Below are 20606 nucleotides of genomic sequence, written 5' to 3' on the forward strand. Positions count from 1 at the left end.
GCACGTCATTTTTTAACTCAGTCAAGATATGAGGGTAAAAAGAAACAACTTCCTTTGGTAATTAGTGTTTGACTAAGAAAGCGAATCGGCTCAAAATATGTTTCAAGGGACAGCACATGATAAAAAATAAAACCTGAAAACTAGAAACCTTAAACATAGTTTTTTCAAACAAATGGAGTCACTAGAAGTGGTTGAAAATATGAGAAGAATGTGTGCTCAATGTAAAATACTACATGGGATTGTGAATGACTAAGCTTGGGAAGGTGTGTAATTGAACCATAATTAATCAGTTGTAATTTAGCCCAGGTCTGCTTGGAAGACACCGAACCTCATTTATCGGGTTTGTGCACTTCGTTCTAAATTGCTGAAAATGTATGCTGGATTTTACATGCCTGCTGCAGACAGTTTCTTTAAAAAAATACTCAAACATCCCAGCTGTTCTAAAGGTCTGAGTGTTTGTATTGCAGTTCACTGTAGTCTGAAGACCTGGGTGTGCAACATGTCCTGTCTTTTATATTAATTGCTTCTTCAGTAGACCTCTTGAGATATATACGGTACAACATTGTTTTATAATACTGAGAACAGCTGGCTTGCACTTGATAAATGTGTTCAAATAAATACTGTCTGTTTACATTTGTCAGGGGCTTCAGACTACTTACCAGCGGGCTATGTTTCATTAATATGTCTCAATATTTAATCCAGTATTTATTCAGACCCCCCCAAACATGGTTGTAATAGATTAAACCCTGACGTTGTTCTCCTCTCATTGATCTATTGATGATTGTAGATAGGTTAAACCCTGATGTTGTTCTCTGGTGTGTCTCATCTTCTGTCATTGATCTATTGCAGGTAACAGAGACTCGGACAGGACCCCTGGGTTGCAGCAGCTATGATAACCTGGACTCGGTGAGTTCAGTGCTCCTGCAAAGCCCTGAGAGCAAGCTTCATTTACAAGGTGAGCACTGGAATACATTGCATATGCTAGGGGGCTTGAGCACTGTCTTGTGGCAGTCCATTTCATATTGCATTTACTGTTCAAAATAAAGCAGAAACACCTGCCATAACACTGTCTCAAAGGCAGCCAGGACTGACTCTTTTACTTATTTGTTAAGTTAATGAAGTTAATTTAAGGTAATGTTCTGGTAAACGCCTGGTAATGTTCTACTAGAAATGGATTTCATGATCTTTTCCAGGCAGATTTGTCAGCTAATGACATCTATAAGAACTGAGACGGCGAGTTACATTATCTAAGAAATCCTTGCTTTGTCTTCCACATTAGCTTTCAAAGAATGGTCTGCAGTTCTTATCTGATAACCTAAACAAGGCAGTATAAAAGTGTCGTTGTGTAAAGTGGGAAACGTAAACCTGATTGTGTCATTGTGGTCGTTCAGGGGTTAATACTTGGAAAGCTTGTTTGCGATTCTCCACCCAGGTAGAGTAGAATGTCTTAAGTAGACTGCGCTGTCATACATCATACTGTTCTACTAATCTAAATGAGAATGGTACAGGGGCAGTTTCTCATAGTTATTACCATTATCATTTAACAGTGACATTTAAACTAATTTGCAATTCAAAGAAGGGTTTATGATAAGACCTGAATATTTTAAACACAGGTGTCTTGTGATTCAGCAGTGTCTCTTATTCAAAAGCACTACATTTAGGGTCAGTAAAATGTATAAAACATATTCTGCTTTGAGTACTACTCTGTTATAAATCAAAACACTTTTTTTTTTCATTTCCGCTGTCATATTTTCCAAAGATTGTGTTTAAATTTGCTATAGGAATGCAAGCTGTCAGGATGGTTGGGAGTGCAGAAAGCGCAAATGCTTTTTAAAGCAATTTTATTTTTCAAGTGCTACAAAAACACTGATAATAAGAAAAAAAAGAGGTTGTTTTAGACTGGCAGCTGATGAGGCAGCTTCTATTAACAAACTCACAAGTGTCGCAATTGATGGTCATTATCTTACTTTGGAAATGCACACAAAGAATGGCTTTTCTACTTGCCTAAGCAGACCTGCCACAAGACACTACTGGGGGAAGACTGGGCACTTGGTTAAACTAAGAATTAACCAGTAAACAACACAATACATAAACACTGTGTCCAATCCGGGCTTCACTTACCCTGGCTGAGTCGTGTGGGGTCTATATTCCCTGGCACTTTGGGGAAAAAGCACTTTAAAATGTCATCTCATCTTAAATAGAGTTAGTGTGTCATGCATGTTGAAAGCGAACATCTGACGGGCATAATGAAAATAGACTACCTTTGTCAGACCTTCTTACCAATTGCAGCCGTCTTTTATTACAATCAGGACAAAAAACACAATTATGATAGTGTTTCAAATCCTGTAAGATACAATGCCTTCTATTCGTTGTTGGTGCATGCTTCACTGACATAAGTCTCAACTATGCAGATGGCAACTGCTTAATGTACAGCTTTTAACTGAATAGCCGATTCCACTCTGTCCTGATAGAAAGCACTAGTAAAGAAGGGTGCATACTAATCGCAATTTAGCTTTTTACATGAGTTTTGTTGGCAATTTTGCCGCAAACTTGATCAAGCAGTTGAAAGGGAGCTACACCTGTGCTTTCGCAGAGATGATGTACCAGCTTTGTGGCTGTCATCACAAAAACATAATGACAGGTTTTACAAGCATTGAATCCAGTCACATTATTTTCATTTGCTGTGATTCGAAAATAATTACACTCTTCTGATTTACCTCTCGAACTACATGATATAAACCCTGCACTTTTGTTTCACCTCATTAACAAACATTTTTAATATCACCAGGCAGATGTGATTAAAAGATCTTGCAGACGTATCAAACAAGCGAGAACAACACTGCTTAGTCAGCTGACTCCTCCCTAATCGCCTTCTGCTTTAGTGCAGGAAATACTGGTACATTTACCTTCTAATACGTTATTATTTAACAAATTCAGACCCAAAAATGATTGTATTTTGACCCGCACCCCAACTGCAAACTCAGAAAAAGTTCACATTCCGATCTGAACCCGACCCGCTTTTGCAGTTCAATCGCGGTACCCAACCCAATGAAGGACTACTCTGTAGAGCAGTAGAGAATTACAGTGCCCACATTTATTTGTTTGTTTTATTTTATACAAGTGTTTCCTGTTTACCCGTCTTGTTTTATTTTGTGCCTGAGTTCGACTCTGTTGGGTATTCAACAGCAATTTGTCTCAGTTTTGCAATAGCTAGTTTGCTACACTATTATTCCATAACTTTAAAAATAAAAGCACAACGTTAAATTAGGCGACTGCAAAAATGAAATGTGAGTTAAAAGTGGGATCGGGATGAACAATTCACATAATTTGTCAGCTTTGTTTGAAATAAAATGAAGGGCACCAGAATTAGGCTCAGGCAAGATATGGTAAGGTAAAAACAAAGATTGTTTTAATTAACAACTTTTTTTTCTGAGTTTAATTTTAAAAACAGAATCAGCTCAATTTGTTTAAAGGGACGACACCTGATTAAAAATATAACCTGAAAGCCCTACTTGTGTTGGTGTGTGTGTTGTGTGTGTGTTCACAATTACTGTTTTTTTTTCCAAAATACTTGTTCTGTTTCTTTTTAGCGATATGCACTTCTATTAACATGGAACTATAACCAAACTATGCTAATAGTGTGTGGACACATTAAGCCCAATTTAAAGATGAACCGGAACTTCAGTGTTAATGCTTTGAGCTGCATTAATGAAACCATTTTTGAGTTCTTAAGTTCGGTTTTATAGTGTGGACAAGGCCTAAGGTAGGTAATTGCTGCCTTCCTGGTAGTAACACAAATCTAAATTGAGTATGCAGCTGTTCATTATACTTCATTATCGCTGTCACTGTTTTTATCAGTAACCTCATTGTGATCACAGTAAGTGTCATCACTGTCTGTTGGTGTGGTGCATTTTCGTGTTCAGATTCATCTTCCAGTAACTCCTGGAAGTACTGCAAGACTGGTGCAGCCCTACGTTGTGTTTATCTATTCATTTTCACTAGATAAAATCTAATAAAATATAAACATATGTTTACAGTTGTTGATAAAATAAGCCACTTGTCTGAAAAAGCTGTTCAAAATAAATGTGAAGCTTTCAAGTTCAGCAACTCGATCATGCACACTAAGCCAAACCCAAACCCGGACAAAATGACAGCTCCAGTAGTTCTAGGTATAACATATTAGACCTCCATAAGTTTCTGAAACCCCTGGTCTACTGATGCTTTGAGATGTTTAATACATATATTTACGAGAAGTCAAAAAAGCACAGGTGCCTAGCTGTCAGATCAGTGAAGAAAAATGCTTTTAAAAACCATGACCAGTCAAAAAGACCACACCAGTAGTTCTAGTGTTGAGAGATTATTTGAAAAATCAAACTCATATTTTCCATTAAACACTTTTACTATAACCATGTTTTCATAAGCAGTAGATAATGTACCAAAACTATACAGTGGCACATAGTGTACATAGAGTTGTGTATAGAAGTTGAGTTTATAAGAGCTGACTCAACCATCTCTAGTTAAATGTGAGCATTGATCATGCTTGAGATCCTTTACAAATGCATATGGGACTTTAATAGGCTTACAGAGGTGAAGCAGTTCCTTTAATCATTAGAGTGGTGGATATGGCATTATTCCAAGGCAACCTAATGACTTTTACTTTATTTTTAATTTAATAGCAGTCTTTTCTGCCAGTAACGAAATGCACCCAATTATTTCCAGTTTCTGTATATCTGAGGTCTGATAATTTTCTAACTAGGAAACAGACCTGCAGGCAAATGCATACATAGTGGACTCTACAAAATGCATCCCATAAGCACTGTAAGGGCTGCAAGATCTTCAAAAGCTGCAAAAGTAGCGTGACAGACCAGAAAGACACTGTGAACTGGATTTGGGTGCAAAATGTGAGGAGACAAAAAAAAGAATTTACAGCTACATCTGCTTTTTTAGTACATTTTCAGTTGTCTTTTTCCAATTTGAAAAGCCTTTGATACTAAACATTTCCTCTGCACTCACTGTCACCAGGTACTTTATAAATTGATCAACAGTGATAGACCTGCTATTAGTATTAATTCCAACTAGAGTTTCACTATTTAATTAGGTAGCTACATATAACTGCTGTATTTAGAAACAGACATTTTACCACTCTGGGAGTAAATCATGATGGTTCCTGGCTTGAGAACGTTCAAAACACAATGTCTAGCCAATCACCACCTCCACCAAACCGTGTAACTGATGTCTTTAAAAAAATGGGAAAATGATTTTGTTTTTCAAACTGTCATTCCACCTATGATTGAACTGGCTGGAGAATTAATGGAATAAGGCTCCCAGCTCATTTGTTAATGTTTTAGGGGCAATGGCAAAACAAAACACATGACAATGATACAGTGGTTGTATAGAATTAGCCAAGAGTTTCTCTGTCACCGTATTTCATCCTTGAAGGACACATTTCAAATGCAGCTCAGGGATTCAAGTTTGAAGCTGGGTTGGAAATTGGAAAACACATTTGCTAGTTTGTCACTGGGTACCCATGTGGTTTATAAATCCTTGTACACCAGTTAGATTAATTTAAGAGATGACAACAATCACTTGGACTCCTTAGTAAAGTGAATATGAACTCACAGTAGTCTCTTCAACCAGCATTCAAATAGTACATGTACCAGTCTGCCCAGAAGAAAGCAGTGTTGGTCATTACTTGTGTTTGGAACTATCCTCCTGTCTTCTGTGATAAAAAAGAGGCTCTAACCAGACTCCTTGTAAAACTCAATTACACAAACAAGACTTACAGTCATTACCTTTGCTTTCTGTTCTGAATAATGAATGATTGCTTGTAGCAGTGCATCAGAATCCTTGTGGAAATGCTACCCTTTCAGGTTTTGTATCTAAATTGCAAAAATGATGAACCAGCAACTTGAGTTTAACTTAAAAATGAAAGAAAACAAACGAGAAAAGAAACAGAGCATTAAAAAGAAACAGAGCATTCTTATTAGCTGCCCATTTATTTTGCCAATTTCCATGCCAAAAATTGGCTTTTTTGCGCAGATTTTTTCATTCTTAGCCCTCAAATAAGTAATTTGGGCAGTTTTCAGTTTTTTTTTTTTTTTTTTTTTTTGCTTTATTTAAAAAAAAATAACACTTCTTATTGTTATGAAAAACTGAAATGTATTATTTCAATAGAACTTAAAGTAACAACAATTTGTTTATAATTGTAGCATTACAACACTATAAATCACAACATAACATACATTATTTTTTTCCAATGACAGCATTATATAAGTATACATAACATTTTTACATTTTTTTGATAAGTGCACAAAACCTAATTGTGCAATCATATCACTTTTTAGAAATGATTTTTTGTGTGATAGATTTAAAAGCAGACACCCTTCAAACTCATCAATGCTACACTTGCATGACAAATTTCAATCACATCATATACAGGGTGATTAGAAAGTAAGTTTAACACAGGGCTTCTCAAACTTGGTCCCGGGGACACCCTGTGGCTGCTGGTTTTTGTTCCAACCGAGCTCTCAGTTACTTAAATAGACCCTTAATTGAACTAATAATTTGCTTAATTAGACCTTTTTTAACTTGTTTTCAGCTCTTAAACAGTTGCAGGTTCAAGTTAGCTATAACATTTGATAATTAACTTGAACTCTGCAACTGTTTGAGAGCTGAAAACAAGTAAAAAAAAAAAAAGTCTAATTAAGCAAATTATCAGTTCAATTAAGATTCTAGTTAAGTAATTGAGAGTTCGGTTGGAACGAAAACCAGCAGCCACAGGGTGTCCCCAGGACCGAGTTTGAGAAGCCCTGGTTTAACACATCAACACACCATGTCATTAATGTGGTTGTGGCAGAGCAGAGCTCTGCCCTTGATAGATTGGCAGGGATGGGGTTAAATTCCCCTACCTGCCTGGGTTTATTGTGTTCAGGTGGCTGGGGTTGGTTGGAGTAATTAACGATCAATCAGCACCCAGCCACCTGGCATAAAAGGAGGACTCCGCTTCCCATTAGGGAAAGAAGGGAGCTGAGGAAGCAAGTTGGGGTTGGGGAAATTTCTGGTCCAGTGAAGGCATTGCCCAGCCTGGAAACCTTTATTTTAGAACATAAGAACGTTTACAAATGAGAGGAGGCCATTTTGTAAGTTTTGCTTTGTTATTTGTGTTTATATATATTTGTTTTGGCCCTTGTGCCCTTTTATTTTGTGATTTGATAATAAAAGTATTATATTTTTGAACTGCAGTCTGTCTCTGGGCCTCTATCTACTCGCCAGCCTGTCACAGTTGTAAACTTGGTTACTGTCTCGCTGTTTTATGCATTATTAGCTGTAAAGTATACTTCATCAGCAGAATAAATCAGTCATTTTGACCAGTACCGCTCCTGACAAGGAAGTAAATACCCTCATTCTCTGAGCAGGCATCCATTTTTTACTTGACAAATGCTGCCGACCAGCTGTGCTTATATATGGATGGGCCAGTCTGTCAAGCACATTCTTGGGGACTGCTGCTATCTGCCAGAGAAAAACAAAACTGCAGACTATAATAGCCTTGTGACAGGGTAGCTGAGCAGTGATGGCGTTCCCAGACCAGGAAGCTGAGAGAGACACAGGCAGGTACTACGGGTGAAAATAGCTCTTCTGTGATGTTTTTATTGAAACAAAGATAAAATGAATATTTTAACAAACACTGCTCACAGAGCCAAAATAAAAGGTTTAAACAAAACACCTATATCTCTTGACACTCAAAACAAACACCGGGCTACCTGCATGAGTAGCAATTGTTTTAGCTTTCTTTTACTTTTTTTCACTTTCGTTTTATCTCGCTCCCTCTAGCACACGCTCCTCCTTCCTGAACATCCACCCGAAACAACAAAAACTGTATGCTTTTATACCTGTGACCATCTCCAAATTAACACTACATTATTGAATATGGAGATTCTACATAAGTTTTAGTTTGCATGGCCGACGGTCAGTACTCACAGACTGCCGCCCATGCATTCACACAAGCTGTCTGGCAGAGTTGCTAACACCGCCTCTGCCAGATCACATTCAAACCAAGCAGTAACAAAACATACTTGTTTTAAATAAACATAAAATACATTTCCTTTTAAATCATAATGCATCATTTTTAATATTTAGTTTGAACAATATTTGTAGCATATTTTTTTGTCCCTGCATAGCAGAGAATGATGCAAGCTTGTTCATATAATCCATGGTTTTGTATAATCATGTGGCAGCTTGAATAAACACAATGAACCCAGATACACTTTAAAATTATACCATTTGTGAGTTGGCTGGTGTTTTAAATTACTGCTTCTATATTTAAAAGATACATATTTTTTAAATAGTTCATTTATGTCAAATGCAATTCAGCGCATCTCATTAAGTATCTTATTTAATGTTGAAAATGTGATTACTGATATGAAGAAAACTGAACAAAAAAAGCAATTAAGTCTGCTCATGTGTCTTAACTTTGTACTGACAGAGGGATTGGTTATTTGTGAAGAGTTTAACAAATTTCAGCGATTAGATTTAATATCCAGCAATTTGTCTATGTCGGCAGTAGTGGTAAATGAATCAAATTTGATATTCACTGAACATTGAAAGGATTCTGAATGGAGAAAAGGATCAGCTGCAGTGCTGCTGATGAGCACCTTAAACTTTAAGGTCATACATTAAGAGGAAAAGACAAGGAAACAAAGCTGACCTGCCCATGTTTTGTTCTCCAGTAAATGGATATAGGCCCAATAGTCAGTAGTGGAGCACTGTCTGTTTTAGTTTAAACATATCAGTTTAATCATAAAACCTAGAACCTGCGTAGAAGATTTGGTTGTCATTTATCTATTAAAAAGCCCTACACATTTATTTCTGAGAACGTTCCCCTCCTCCTTGTCTTAAGAAAAGCTTTAACGTCTCGTCCCTCGTATAAACTTCCCCCTCTTTTGTATTTGATTCAATTTTAAAAGCAGTTTAAACTGATTGGAAAGCAGTGTCCATGACTGGCTCAATCTTCGTCTCCTGTCTGCCCGTGCTATTTACAGTTAAGTTAATTGTTTGTAGATGGGTGCACGCGACTGATAAGGACTCACCTGTGCACCTATAATTGTCTTGTGTTGTTTCATTATTCTGAACTTTGGGCAAAAGTACCGTTTCACAACATAATGAAAGAAAATGTGATATTAATTAGCAAGGCTTTGTTGTTAATTAACTGTAAGATTGCTCATGTTTATAGCATTATCCTTTGGGCTGATAGCCTAATTAAAACCGGATTAGTTAGATGCCCATGTCCTCCATAAGATGAATATGTGTTCACTATGTACAGCACTAAGACCGACAGGCCAATTATTTTATACCGTTCTGCGAAAGAAATAACAAAATGCAAGCAAGCAAATTCCAGAGTGTCTGATCTGTTTAGTCAATAGTTTGAAATGAATAGTGATTTCTAGTAGCTCTTGCGACTGTCCAGATTAATTTCTCTTCTAGCTATTGATGAGCATTTTCAGATGTTACAGAAACCCTGTGAAATTTCTAATACAGCACTGATTACAATAACATGGTTTCACCAGAGCCCTGCTGTACAGACACTGGCACAGGATGATTAATATTCAGTTACCTGGTTACACACACCCTATTTATACTTATTTTATTGAGCCTTTTGTGACATTTTAATAATGCTTCATTTTTCATTTCACTGAAGACAGGCTGGTAGTGGGTAGACTTTTCCTTTTATCAAGCTTACCTGCGATGCTTTGGTCAGAATCTGCTCTGAACAGCTGGTTTTGCGAGTGACTCGTATTCCAATGGTTCATACCCCTGGGTTAGGTTACAAACTCGGCACAACGTCATCATCGTTATTTAGCTGTGTGAACGATGAGGTGTGTGTACAACAAAGACAAGTCCAGACAGTACTGAATGTGGCAAAACAACAAAGGGTTATTTATAAAAAATAAAAGGAAACCGTGAGGGTATTTTTACTCTGACACAGGTCAGTTTCTACTGAGAAGAACAACAAAAACAAAACAGTCAGCACTCACAAAAAAACACTAATTCCTCCTCCTCCTCATATTAAGAATGAATGTTCTCAAAAATAGTCTTTTCAAGGTAGGTGTGTGCTGGTGATATGTATATGTGAGGCGTGTATAGTTGTGCAATATATGCGGTGCTCCTCGGTGGGAGTTCAGAGTGTCTTGTTTGTATGTCTTGTCCTGGCCCTTACTTGTCTTAAGCCACCCAGCAGCCAGGGGATGCTGCATGACCCGGTCCTTTGAGTACAAGGACCTGTCCATCCTGTCCCATGTCTAACACCTTTGTCACTCAAGCACTCACATGCCCCAAGCTTGCTGCCGCTCATGCCTTTCTTTACTCTCAACCCTCGTAGGCATCCAGTGAAATACGAGTTAAACAAAACATTCATTTGATCAAGGCCATTTTTCATAAACTAGTTATTGTGTTGTGTAAATTCTCTCAACAGATACATACATGGACATTTGAAATGTGTGTAACCTTCAACTTCTGTCTTTTCTGGTTAGAATACAGGTCATCTGAGTGAGAGCTCACCTTTCTGATCTCTGCACAATTTTACTGCTAGAAATAATTGTTCGTGTCCTAACTGTGAGGCATGATAATTTAGTTTACCACTGACTGCAATAAAAATATATGGATGACTGGCCCTCAAGTAGAGGTAGATGTTTATGGTTCATCAAGGGTGACATCATAATCTACATGCTTTAGCCCTTGAGTAGTCTCTGGCACTGTATTATCTGATCCCATGCACTGATAGTGGATCATGCAAATTGAACCTGAGATCTTGTCAAAACATGCTTTCAGAGTAACCAGTAAGGAACCATTTACAGCTTTTTAAGTAGTCTGCAATCTAGCAGACACCTTGCTTTTAATTTAATTTCACTTACATTTTATTTAAAGAGTGTGTATACCCTTATTGTATCTATTGTTAAAAGTCCAAACCATCTTTACCCCAGATAAAGTAGCATTCCCACAGATTACTGCAATTATTAGATGATATCCTGCACTAGGGTTACATATTGGGCTAGATTCTCTAAACTATTCACTCAAAGGACAAATAAAACATTAACAATTCTAAAATGAATAATAAGGAACTTCACAAGAATTAAATGTTGTTGGTTTTCTTTTTAATTAATTTTTACTCGCTGATGATTTGGAGTCAATAGCTGATAATATCTTCTCTGAAAATACTTGTCCTACTGAAGACACCATTGTTTGCCTTATAGAGTACTAGAACACCAGTGCACTGCCTGCCCCCCCCCCCCCCCCCCCCCCCCCCCGGCCCTGGACTTTTCCACATTTTATTGTGTTACAACATGGAATCAAAATGGATTTTTTGCCACTGATCAATACAAAAAAAGTCCATAATGTCAAAGTGAAAAATAAAATCTACAAATTGTTCTAAATTAATTACAAATATAAAACAGAAAATAATTGATTAATTGGGTGAGAGCTTTTGAGAGCCACTGTACCATTTCAAACTGAGGCTCCACACAGGATTTATTTATTTTATGCACGTGTTAAATATTTTCTCAGCAGTGAGCATCTCATTGCCAGAGCAGCCGTAGCTTATGATATACTGGCATTAAATTAGCCGTGAAACAAAAGCAAAGTAATTTGTTTTCCCCAAGTGCCAGCAGCCCTCCTTAAAGGGTTTCTAGAAATGTTTGTGTACCCTGAGCCAATAGGTTTCAAGATAGGGAAGTGAAAATGTATTTATGCTGGCTCAATTGTAAATACGAGGCTTGATTCTGTACAGGTTCCTCTTTGGAATCCTAATGCAACTCAATAAGATTGGATTTCATATTGGGTTATAGACATGGCTAATAAAGAGATGTAGTGTAGAGCTGAGTTTTCAATTGTCATCAAACTGGAATGACATTCTTTAGCACAAATTAGTATGTGCCTCACAATCTGATTGTACAAGGAAAGCCTAGTATGTATGCATGCATGCATGTCACAACATATTAAGAAAGGTTAGTATTTTACAAGGTAAACTGTTAGCATTACCGTTTTGTCAGTTTGTTTTTGCTCTTGTCAAGTATTTGCTGTTGCTGTGCTTTGAAAAGTCGTGTACTGTACCTTTGTTTTGAAAGAGTGCCACCCTTTATAAAACTTTGCTACAGTAAAAGCATAGCAACATGTAATAAAGTATTGTAAACTATGGTAAATGCATAGTAAAATCATGGGAAAATCATTGGAAAACTGCAACATTATTGCACAGATTTACTGTGGTAAACTTGCATTACAAGGGATTCTACTGTGAATTAAACAACCTTTATTTAGATAAAAGGACAGTCATATTTCAACTTGGTTGGCACTTTCAGTATGATCTACTATCTAATCTGTTTCGTTCTAGTAACGAAGATTGTAAGAAAAAACAAAGGCGCACATAAGGTTTCCACCACACATTGTATTAATGGAAGCAGGCTTATGTACATTTGAGAGGCTTTTTTTATCCAGAGAATCATTTTATCAATTGTGAACACTTCCTAAGGACCTTCTTTAGCACTAAGGGCTGTTTGTCTGTCCATGTTTCTGTATGTCATTTTAGAGTTTTGCATATATTTGAGACACTCTTGTCCAATTTTGATGAAACTTGCTAAGGACTGTCTTTAGGCTATATGGAGCCTTTCTGTCTGTCTGTTCCACTCTCTGTATGCTTACATTTTTACATATTACAGAACCTGTTCCCTGTTTGATGAAACGTGCAAAGAATGTTCTTTAGCTTAGGTTATTCAGCTGGTTTCACAGGCCCTAATTAGCACTCATTCTGGATAAACAGATGTTAACAGGTAAAGCAGTCCAAGAGTGTATCATATAGTAAGTGTATCACAGCCTGGGGGTATATGGAGTCTGTCTGTCAGTCAGTTTGACTGTCTGTATATGTCACACTTATTTTTTATATATCTCAAGACCTGCTTATCCAATTATGATGAAACTTGAAAAGGTCTAGTTTAGTTTTGCATTTACAGCAAGGATGCTAAATCATTTTTTAAAAAAACACACAACTTAACAAAAGTATATTTATAAACCTGGCGCCAACAGTAACTTGTGCAGTTTTTCATCTTATTAAATGATGACAGATGTTTGATATTATTTTCAATATTGATTTAATGCAGACCTTACAAGGTGGCTGAGCAATGCTAACACATCCCCCCCTTCATTATAAGGCTCACTACCTTGGCTTGCAGCTGCAATGGAGTCTAAGCAAATTACCAATGTAAGACACATCTCATTACAAGATGGCTTCCAAGGACATTTGGGATGAAATACAGTACATGACTTGCTTAGTTTCAGAACAACAACTATCCCATCTACCTTGGCATATTTAGCATGTTAAAGTGAAGTACCATTTACATCAGACTAGCCCACACTATGGAAAGCCCACACTGTTTAACAAGCAGATTATTTGCTGCCTATTTGCTCCTCTTAATCTTCTTTTAAGGATGGCTTTTGTTAATCGGTTTCCTTGGCTCACCCTCATCATTTTTCTTCTTCCTTGCAATGCCAGTCAGAATCTGTATACAGGAAGTGCTTTTGCAGTAGCTTCTGAGGGCCCTCGCGGCACCCTCATGGAAACAGGTCTCCAGTTAACCAAGCAACACAACATACACCCAGAGTCAGTGTCCAAACGTTAAGCCTAATTCAAAACACAAAATGTTTCAAGGGATCGTGTTTTGCTGAGATCTTGAGAAACTGATGAAACGCCTAGTTAAGTAATTTGTTGCATGGATAATTGAAATAATGATTCTGTGATTGCCCCGCTTAAGACATGTGTGTGCTGTTGAGTTAATTGTGCATTAACTCTGTAACCCCTGTGATTATATGTGTTTACTGTTGAGCACTCCTAGCTGCCATGACGGCAGATTGCTTTTTCACAGTACAATTATTTTATTTTGTTATATTAGAGGGATTGGGTCCTTGCCATGATTTAATGCAGAACTCAAGAAATGTCTATTTAAGTGCTCTATTGCATCAGTAAGTTAAATAATGAGTCAGTGAATTGTGTGCTTGCAATAGACAGTTAATTGGAAGTGGAAGTAAAGCATATCAGCCATGTCCCAGGGGTAGTTGCTGTTAACACATTTAAGGAGGAAATGTTTCCAGGGGTTCTGAGATGTGGACTCATCAGCATCTACAAATTGTCTGTAAGCTGTTACGCAAGGCTTGAGTCAGCCTGCCATTCATTTCCATTCTTGTTTATGGAACCAGGATAAGAACCCCCATCTCATTTTCAAGGACGATAGCATCAGCACACAACCACACTAAATCAGCTACAAATAAAGAACAATCACGTTTTTAAAATGACAGAAAGACATGTTACAAAATATTGTAACCAGCACTACCACATGTTGCAATGTAGTTTTGAATTAACAAATCAGTCACTTCTTATTTAAAACTGGTCTGTATCAGACACTGTAGGAATAACTATACATGTGTTAATATATACAGCTGACCCCATCTCTTAAGGTACAAGAGTGTCTAATGGTAAGCAGCAGGTTGGCACAAGGATCTCAAAGCAAAGCAGAAAGAGACACTTTGTACCAGATGTGCCCAACTACAGCTCCTGGGCAGTTCAAGAGCGGCTCCTGGTGAAATGCTGGGTGATTCACACTTTGTACCAGAGGTGCCAAAATCCAGCTCCTGGGCAGTTCCAGTTCGGCTCCCAGTGAAATGCTGGGTGACTCGAACTTTGCGGCTCAAATGAACTGATGAAAGAATATTAAACTAATATGAAAAAAAACAGAAAGAATAAATAAACGCAACACGTTTATGATTTGTGTTCTCTGTATTCATTCGTGTTTATTATTCTTTCTTCTCTCCCCTTCTCTCTTCAGTTTCTTTGAGCCTGCATGTTCACTGCAAGGACATTTTGTCACTTGATAACCTTCGACACCACACACTGGCACATGCATAGCTTACCTCTAGTGAAAGTTGGATGTGCAATTGAAAGTGAATTTCATCATTTTGAATTAAGTGCTCGTTCCTTTCGATAATTGCATTGAGCGAACTATCCACAAGTAATAAACGAAAGTATGAGGCTTTAAGCCAGAATGGGAGGAAGAGTTTGCTTTCACTGAAAACAGTGGTAAACCTTTGTGTCTCCTCTGCAACAAATCACTTGCATGCTGTAGTCATGAGCAGGTACTGTAATCACTTTCAAAATAAATAGTGCTCATCCACAAAGCAGTCATACAAAAAAAGCTTTTTTTTTTTTTTTGAAAAACAAGCATTCAGATCTTGAAGGTAAGAACTTGTCAAAAAGATGACATTTTATGTGGTGTTTTTGGTGAAATCAGGGCAGTTATTGTCTTTTGCTTCATAATAACTGAATACATTTTATTTAAAGTGCATAATACATACAGTAGAAACAGAAATAATGGAAAAACACCATATTGTTACATTTAAAGTTTAATACACTGTAGATATACTGTAGAATAAAAATGACATTAGATTTTTTTTTTTTTTTAAGCTAAAAACCAAAAAACCAGAACAATGAGGTGGGGTGAGGGGGGGGGGGGGGCAGGGCAGGGCAGGCAGAGTGATTTCATTTGCTGACAAACCTAATAGCCTGTCATCTGCTCTATTCTAGTTAAATGAGTAATATCCAGTATTTTAAAATATGTTTATCTCATCTTGCTGGGAATATATTCACTTCCTGTACTCTGTTAATTGCTGACCCCATGGTCTAGCTAAAATCAAACCATTTGACCTTCAGTACAGGAAGTAACAGACATTAATCCTGTAATCCTGTAATCCACCCTTGTTACACAAGATTTGCATGTTCTGTGCTTGTGGGTGTGCAAGGTTTCAAACTTGGTCAAAAGTTAGAATACTAATTTAAGGTATTGAACAGCATCCTACTTTTGAAATATAAGTAAATAGAAAATATTCAAGATAATGCAAAAATAACAATTTCAGTGGTTTCAGTCTGTTATACCGAATACTGTAAATGTGAATGAATGCAGTATGTATGAAATAGTTTAAAGGATGTACAGTAAGTACTCCTTTCTTGCACTAGATCTTTCTGATCTAATTAAATATGTGTATAAATGTGTATAAATAAAAACAGATAATTATTAGTAGAATAATACATTTCAGAGGAGAAGAAATATAATAATAATAATAATAATAATAATAATAATAATAATAATAATAATAATAATAATAATAATAATGTTATGCAGTGAAAATTAAAGTAAAAATGGTGATGCCAGGTCAAATTATGGGAGGCTTTAGTTAAGTTTCTGAAAATGTAGATCAGGGGACTCTAACCCTGGTCCTGGAGAGCTACTATGGCTGCTGGTTTTCATTTCAACTAATCTCTGTTACTTAATTGAGCCAACTATTGGCTTAATTAGTCCAGATTAACAGGTGTTCCAGAGCTTTAGCCACTGATGATGTAAAGACACCTATAAAACCTGCTGGACTGGAGCTCTCCAGGACCAGGGTTGGAGACCCCTGATGTAGATCAGCCGATGATAGAAGAGGGTTTTCATGCTTTTAAAAGAAATGTCAGTTTTGCATCTCTGTAGTTTCAAAGCATTTCAACACTGATTTAAACAAACCCAAACACACCTGTGAGCTTGTGTCTAGCCTGCGGCATATGAGCTCTAAAAACGTAAAGTAAAAGTGGGCCTGCCTTTGTGGTTTTGATCAGCATGGACATTAAGAATACCGACGCCCTCGAGAGAGAGGGAGAGATGCTGAACTTTAAGCAGAAGAGCAGCAGTTTGAGGTAGAGTGGGAAATGTGTTTCTGGTTAATGACATTTTGAACTTTTCAGCACAATATTACTGTCAGTGAATTGTGAACTTCCTAGCCTTGCCATCTGGGTTGCCTTACATGCTGCATTAAGCTTTAATGTTAAGGATTAAATTAAACTCAGTGAAGACTGGAAGCAGTGCACTAGACAGTGTGCCAGAATAGTTGACTTTTCAAAAGTGCAGTGTAATCCACTTATTTCAGGGACACGCACCCCGCGGCCTGTTTATCATCCGACTGCAGCCCTGTGTATTAATTCTATTTCACTTACGAAAATATTGGAAATAATTTTTTTTTACTTTGTTGACTTGTTTTTTCAAATTTTTCACATAAAAAAGCAGCACACCATTTTAATTGTAGTGCGGAGGGTAATTGCTTCTCATCAGCTTGTCTCCAACTAATTTTATGGGTCTTCTCCTTTCTTAAATGCACAAACCTGCTGCATTGAAAGAACCCATTCCCAACATAGGAGGCTTGTTGCTAGGGAAGTGACGTCACTGCCCTGTGACTTTTGCTACATTCCTGCCAGCTACAACTGAACAACTTGTCTGCTAAAATAAAAACCGCTTCAGCATGTATATATTTAATTTGCTTTGTATTATGTTGCAATGCATGTGTATGTGGTATAACATTACGATATGAGTGCTTATATATCTAGTGCCTATATATATGCCTATTAAGTGCCTATTAAGCTCTGATTATTCTTTAATAATGTGCGGCCCGTTATACACATTAGGTTAAATTTGTTTTGTGGATATGCGGCCCATGATAAGTTTGGTTGCGCACCTTTGACTTATTTTAACTGTTCCATTTTCAACCAGATAATCATTTTAGACATGGGCAGATTGTTTTCACACATTTTAAAATAATTATTTGGTAAAACCATTCAGCCCATCTAGGATTGTCAAGTTCCTAGTACGGTAGCTGATTGATCTCAAAACTTTGTTATGGTGGGGCTTAAAGGGTTCAAGAGATTCTGCCTCAACAAAATTACTACAAGACAACCCATTCCATAACCTTACCACTCACTGTGCAAGCAAACGTCTCCTTCCCTCTGACCTAAGTCTATCTCCACTTAATAGCCAGCTGTCTCCTCTGGTCATGGTTTCTGTACTGCACTTAAAGCTTTGGGTCAAGGGTCATTCAAGCCCATATATGTGTTACAACCGCAGCCTTAATTACTTAACCAGTTACAACTCTATTCTGGTTTTAATACTTTTATTGTTTCATTTATAATTTTAAAACCGGGGGCCAGAGTGTGTGCCCCTGGTTCTCGCTTGAGGTTGTATTAGTCTTATTCCACTGTAACTTAACAAAATAATTGATTTGTGTATTGCCATTATGTGGGGCTTTTCATGCGTATTAATAAGCCTGTTCCCACCCCTCTGGACCTGACAAAGATGACGGACAGATGAACCTGTGAAAATGCTGAACTTTTTTTGGGAACAAATGAAATGTTTCTTATTAAACATCAGAACAACTTAGATTTAAGCAGCCGATGTTATGAATTAATTTTCGATGGAAAGACCAAATGCATAACTGATGTAAAACTAAAATAACTAGTCAAAACTGACCGATGACCAAGGATATGTTAAAAAAAAATCAAAAATCAAAACCAATTGCAATTATGTTGAAAAAGGTATTTCAGGATTGCATACAACAAAGCAGCCAGCGTGAGAACGCAGTGCATTGTGTTTTAAACCCTAAAGCTTGTTCAGTAACACTTCAAAACAAGAAGCACAGAACCAATCCAGCACAACAAAAGAGGAGCCAGTGAAAACGTTGCTTGTGTAAATGGAGAAATGTTTTTGTTTTTTAAACCTTTACAATAACTGCTTGACTTCTACCTTTTTTTAATATTTGTTGATCACAATCAGGCGCTCAATAAAATTGGTTATTATTATTGAACAACTTCTTATGTCTTTCCTCCTCTGCAGGTCTGCAAGTCATTTTCCCTGATTATCTCCAGGAAAAGTTTGTCCAGTCGGCACTCAGTTACATCATGTGCAATGGAGAAGGGGAGTACCTGTGTCGAAACAGCCATTGTATCTGTCAGTGTGGTGAAGAGTTCCCACAATGCAACTGCCCAACCACCGACATCCAAATAATGGAGAATACACTGGCAGGCATGACCGAGTCCTGTGCCACGGCTTACAAGGACTTTGAAAATTCAGGTACAGAACAAATCTGTAAGCATTATGAAGGGGCTTGGAGTAATTCACTAGACACTATTGTGATTTTCAAGTCTATTAACCCAAGCGGACCACTCACAGTCAACTGCATACCACTGTGCAGAAGAGATCCAAAATGTCGTCCAAAAAAAAAAGAAAATCAATACGTTCCAGTTTCATAATCTCCCCTTTCTATAATTCTTGTAAAGTAGACGGTACAATTGTGCCTATCATGAGCAAGAACAAGAGCAGTACTAGTAGCTAACAAAATAATTCCTTCTTATCTAAGACGTGTTGCCATCGTTGATTATGTTTCACGTTTTCCTATATAAACAACAAACACATTTTGTGATACGTTGATTTATTGGTGCACATTCTATCCGAGAGGTCGTTTGAAGGAGCACAGCAGAGGGACGAGAGAGCCAAAGTGTGAGGCTTCTGAAAGCTTGTTTTTTTTACTGTTTTATATGAGAGGTGAAATTAACAAAAATGACCCTGTATATTTGAAATATATCAGGTAATCTTCTTGTGGCTTTGAAGTAAAATGCCTGAAAATGCCCAATTTTGGTCAACTAAATTCATTACAATAAAATTCCAGTACAAATCAAATACTCTTCTACTATGACGTGTCTTTTCAATGGGAAATTGAGAGACTTCAAATGAATAGTAGCTCATGTTAGGTAATATTTTACTGGAATTGTGTTTGTTAGCCAATTAAACTAGAGTGCACACTTTATAAGGATTAGATAGGGATCTTTAGGGTGGAATATGCAGTCAGACAGCAGCTGGTGTGTCATGTTGGTTCATACTTAGCCTTTAAAAACACTTGTATTAGCTGAAAAATACTAAGGTATCAGAACTTACCTATGTGCTTGTAAGACTTCAGTAGTTGTGTAGTTCAGTTAGAAATTCAAGATAAACCATTCAGGACACAAAACATGTCACATTCTGCAGATTGGATTTCCAGAACAGCATATAGTGGTCAAAATGTGTTATTGAAGGTCATTTTCTTTTATCCAGTGAAGTAATACTTTATCAAAATGGAAGATAGCGTTTACCTCTTTCAGCATTGCAGTCCTGTGTTCAGGTTAAAAATAACTTTGCTCAAAACTGCAGGCAATGAAGAAAGCAGTAGCAGAATCATTATTTGACTTCCCATTTTTACTTAAAAAACAGTATTTATTTATTTGTTTATTTATTTTAAATCATGATAATTAATTATAATTAGTTATCCTGGGGATATCGTTCTGTAGAGTTAATATAAAAATTAAAATAAATCTATATACAGTATCTTCTTATAAAATTGCTTTTTAGAATGATTTATTTTTCTCAGTCTGATCATTTCTATAATATAAGGCAGGAGTGCACATGTGGTGCTATAGTGCTAGATTCTAGCACCAGGGTACCACAATTTGCAACCCTGTAAGGTGTTTCAAGTAGGTAAAAGCCATTCAAAATGCAATGTTGCTAGGGAACAAAAAGGAGGCACTAACAGACTTAGAAAACAGACTTGTTATATTTCATGCACAATATTACTTTAACCACTGGAATATGTATTCATATAAATAACTGCCAGTGATTGCATAGTCACTGGGGTTTATTCACTTCATCTTAACAATGGCGCATACAACATATAGCCAAAAAATG

General features: G+C 37.0%; 1 protein-coding gene across 1 annotated transcript in view; it reads left to right on the forward strand.

Moving 5' to 3' along the window:
- The window catches only part of LOC121303499 (BMP/retinoic acid-inducible neural-specific protein 1-like), a 107663-nt gene that overhangs the window by 69714 nt on the left and 17343 nt on the right, over positions 1–20606 (forward strand). The window contains 2 exon segments of the mRNA XM_041234218.1: positions 850–955; positions 18726–18962. Coding sequence (XP_041090152.1) covers positions 850–955; positions 18726–18962 — 343 coding nt within the window.

The sequence above is a fragment of the Polyodon spathula genome, chromosome 33 (assembly GCF_017654505.1).
Source record: "Polyodon spathula isolate WHYD16114869_AA chromosome 33, ASM1765450v1, whole genome shotgun sequence".
Taxonomy (NCBI): Eukaryota; Metazoa; Chordata; class Actinopteri; order Acipenseriformes; family Polyodontidae; genus Polyodon; species Polyodon spathula.